Genomic DNA, 4,436 nt, shown 5'->3' on the forward strand with positions numbered 1-4,436 from the left:
ATGGTTAAACACAAGTTAAAAACTTTTCCTATATTTATACTATACGCCTAAGTGTAAAGTTAAAATATCCTATCTAGTTTTTTTTCATTTTTCATGATTTATTCTAATATTTGAAATTTGAAATGAATTTATATATTTTACATGCTATTTTTTAAAAGTTATAAAGCTTTGAATATCTTAGTAAATATATCTACAAAATTTGAAAAAACTAGATTTAAGAAAAATAGATTTCTTAAATATCTGGAAATACTAGATAGTTTATTTTAACAAATGACAAAATAATAATAATAATCATAATAATAAACAGATTTCATTTAAATAAATTCTTCATACTTTCAATAATCAATGAACTAATTATACACAGATTTAAATATATTTTTAAAATATTTTATATCATTTCATTATTAAAAACTTTTCCTGTACAGATAATAATATTATATAGTAATAAACAAATTCTATATGAATTCCTTTGACTTTCAGTATATTTTTATAATCCTTTATATCCGTTATTAAAACCTTTATTAAAAGTTTAAGAAACAAAGAAATAAAATCATGTACAACAATGAGACGCATTTCATTCAAATATATAGAATGCAAAAGCGTAAAATACAAAATAGTGAATATGTGAAATTATTTCATAGAGCACGAATCAATGGAAATATTTTATTGCATAAAAATAAACAACTTTTCTTCTCATTTTTTAATGGAAAATATGAAACGTGATAGAATACATAAATTCTGCTCTATGTCTACAGTCTACGATATATAGAGCCTAGAAACACTTTTTAAGCATTTCATCAATCATTCTGTCAAACGCATAAATAAATTTCAAATATACATTACCGATCAAAAATTTGAAATCACTTTTCTTTTTAATATTGAACATTTTTTTATTTTAATATAATTTATGAAATTAGATATCAATAGTATTTTTATTTATTTTGATTTTTGATGAAAGAAGTTTCTAAAACTTAATATAACTTAATCTTACCTGTTAACAGTGTTTGACAAATATAAAGAAATGACAATTTTTTTATATTATGATAACATACCATTTATTATAGAAAAAAAAAATTATTTAATATTACTTAGATTTTAATGAAAAATTTTAATGAAAATTAAAATATATTTGTAAATTTAAGACATTTTAAAATATTTTAAAATATAAAACAATAAAAAAAGAACAATAGTAAAAAAATTCATTAAAAAAAAATTTACATAATGTGATTAATAGATATAAAATATTTACAAAAGTGCTTTGTTGTATTTAGTTTTTTAAGTATTTTGAATATAAATAAATTTTTTGTTTTTATAGAAACAAAATCTATTATTTTTTTATGTATTTAATTTTTCTTATTTTATTTTATTTTTTATTTTATTAAAGAGATTATATTTCCTAATTTAGAATTCAAGAAATTTCAAGCATAATTTAGTCAATTTAATCAAGCAATAAAATTATTTATTTTTCGAAGAAAAATCTATTCATTAAAATTTAATTTAATTTTATAATAAATACAGTCTTAATTTTAATCATAAATTTTTGAAATATACACAATTAACAGGTTAAGTATTTGGATTTCTTAGAAGATATTAATGATATCAAATTTATCCAGTTTACACATAAGTAATTTATCGACGAACTTGTGTTAATCGAATTCTTCGTAATCTAATCTAATTGGGTCCTATCGTAAATCCATCTCAGAAAACACTTCACGAATTTGCATGTTCGTTTCAGAAAGAAAGAAAAGAAAAAAAAACAAAAATTACAATAATTATATTATATACTTGTATTGTACACACGCTATACTAGAGAAAAGCTTCGATTCTTTCTAAAGCTTTATTTTAACTTGTCCAATAATATATATTATACATGTCACTCGGTGAACGAAGGTGGGTCACTGGCCAAAACAAACATCACTTTTACATCTACGACATAATCCACGCATCAACTATATTCTTCAATTCTATTAATAAAATAAAAATAAAAAAAAAAAAAAAAAAACACTTGAAATTCAACTTATCTTTTTTCTTAAATGGTCTTTTCCATTCTTCTTCTCAAGAATCACAAAGTAAATTACATTGGATAGACAATCCATTATAGACGATCACCTGATATTCATTTTCATATTCTAATAACTGTATTCTTAGTTAAAAATTTTCAATACTTGTCTTTTTAAATCCTTTTGGATCACATGACACTACAGGGTTATTTTAAACGTGTTTCAGACAAAAAAATTAAAAAAAGATTCTCCTCTCGATTAATGTGATATCTAGCTCACTGATATAGCATTTTTGTGGGTGTCACATAAGAAGAGACCCAATAAAGAAAGGATGCATACCAGAGGATGCCTTCTTGCTTCGTTTTCGAATTTTGTCTTGCGTTTTGATAGCTTAAATCTTCACCGTCAAAAATCCTCCTTTCGAAGAAGGATCTCATATTGCTCCATAATCTGTACGGCAGAAACGCGAGATGAGCTATTTCTTGGTTGTCTACAAACGCATAACAGGAAGCAACCACATCATCTATTAACACCGTTCCTTCAGTCGTCAGAGGAGCGAAGATGCCCTCTTCGAGGACTAACTGATTGTCGATCACTTTGTCCCATCTAAGACGATGTTGCACTTCGATCTCATTGGATGGATCTCTCACTAAGATCTTATCGCCTAATTGAATTCTGCCGGCAAATACAGTTGATCTACCCTCAACAGGAACCAAATGAGCCGGTGTAAGAGTGAGTATATGGCCAGATTCAGTGGTTAGTCTAACGAATTGTCGCCTTTCGGTTAAAGATCTGTCGAGAAAGGCTATTACTTCACTATATACAATGTCACCATTAGAATCGAGCGCCGCGATATGATCGCCAAGTTGAATTTGATCTAATCTCTTCATTGAACCGTCTGAAGTTCGCACTAAGCTCTTGCCTGGGAAGCAACCTCCGGATTTCGCTGCGGATGAGGATTCTGAAAATGAATAATTAGATTAGTTTGAATATTTAGTAACTTTTTATACAAGAAACAAAAATTTTCATGTATCATTTTATATTTTATGTGCTTTTTACTTTTAATAATATTTTTTAAGCATAATGAGTTATATGTAATGCAATTTTTTTTTTTACCAAAGTATTTACAGAATATGAAATATAGAATGAAATAACTTTATTTCTGTTATATCGCTCTATCTTATATCGCTTTTCATCTTATTTCATATAACACTAACTTAAATTTTTTAAAACAAAAAATTAATTAAATTAAAAAAATTAAATTAATTATAAATTATTTATAATTTAATAAATAAATTTCAATTTGTTATTTTATATTTTTTTTTTGATTTTCAGAATTAATTTTCATGAATATATTATTAGGATTATTTATATATATTTCTAACAAAATAAAATATATTATATTTTTCAATTTAAAAAGAAATTTTTAAATACAATCGTAAAATCATAAAATTTATTAGAATTTTGACAGAACAAAGAAAAATGTATGGAATGAAATATTTGTCATAAATAAAATGAAATAAAATGCTATAATGAAATTATAATATTCATAATCACTATTATCATTATTATAATGAAATTATAAATTATAAATTATCTTAGAATATATTTATATTGGTCTATTCAGAATAATATTAATAGAATTTTAGCAATATAATTTTTATTTAAATAAATCATTAAAATTTTAAAATCATTAAATCATAAAATATATATATAGTTAAATAAATCTTTAAATACATATATATATATTTTATGTGCTATTATATATATATAAATTTTTTATTTGAATTGCTTTTAGACTATTTTCTATTTTTAGTATTACATAATATTATATATTTTTATTAAAATAAATTATTCTATTTTTATAATTTTAAAATTGATATTAATAATATATAATGTAACATATATAAATAAATTGATAATAACATTAAAAAATGAAATTATTGGTTATATTATTGATATTGATTTGTTTAAATTAATTTTGATTTTATAATTATTAAAACTAGTTAAAAATTTACTTCCTTTATAAATTATTATGAATTTAAAATATCTCAAATATTTCAAGTTTGAACATTCTATAGATCTTTTGGAAAAATAAAATATAAAACAATCTTTGAACAAAAATTACAATGACACAAATTACAATGAATATCATTTTTTTATTCTTGATATCTGTTATAATTATAATCCATAAAGAATATTCATTATTAGTACTATATATCTACTATTTCAATTTCTTTCTTGATTTAAATATTTTGTCATGTTTAGAAATTTAAATTTAATCATAATTATATAATTAATTGTTTATAGTAAAATATAATTAAATAAACAATAAAAAATTATTAAATAATAATATTAAATATTAAAAATAAAATGATTTCAAAATATTAAATAATATAAATATAATATAATATAAATTATTATAATAATAATATA

The 4,436-nt window shown here is 21.4% G+C and overlaps 1 protein-coding gene across 1 annotated transcript in view; it reads right to left on the reverse strand.

The window, feature by feature from the left end:
- Nucleotides 1-2,130: 2,130 nt before the first annotated feature.
- Nucleotides 2,131-4,436, reverse strand: part of LOC102673746 (sonic hedgehog protein A) — a 157,868-nt gene continuing 155,562 nt past the window's right edge. The window contains exon 3 of the mRNA XM_006624260.2: nt 2,131-2,961. Within this exon, the coding sequence (XP_006624323.1) occupies nt 2,276-2,961 (686 nt within the window). The 3' untranslated portion in view covers nt 2,131-2,275. The remainder of the gene's footprint in view (nt 2,962-4,436) is intronic.

Source organism: Apis dorsata, unplaced genomic scaffold, assembly GCF_000469605.1.
Source record: "Apis dorsata unplaced genomic scaffold, Apis dorsata 1.3 scaffold_1024, whole genome shotgun sequence".
NCBI classification, from domain to species: Eukaryota; Metazoa; Arthropoda; class Insecta; order Hymenoptera; family Apidae; genus Apis; species Apis dorsata.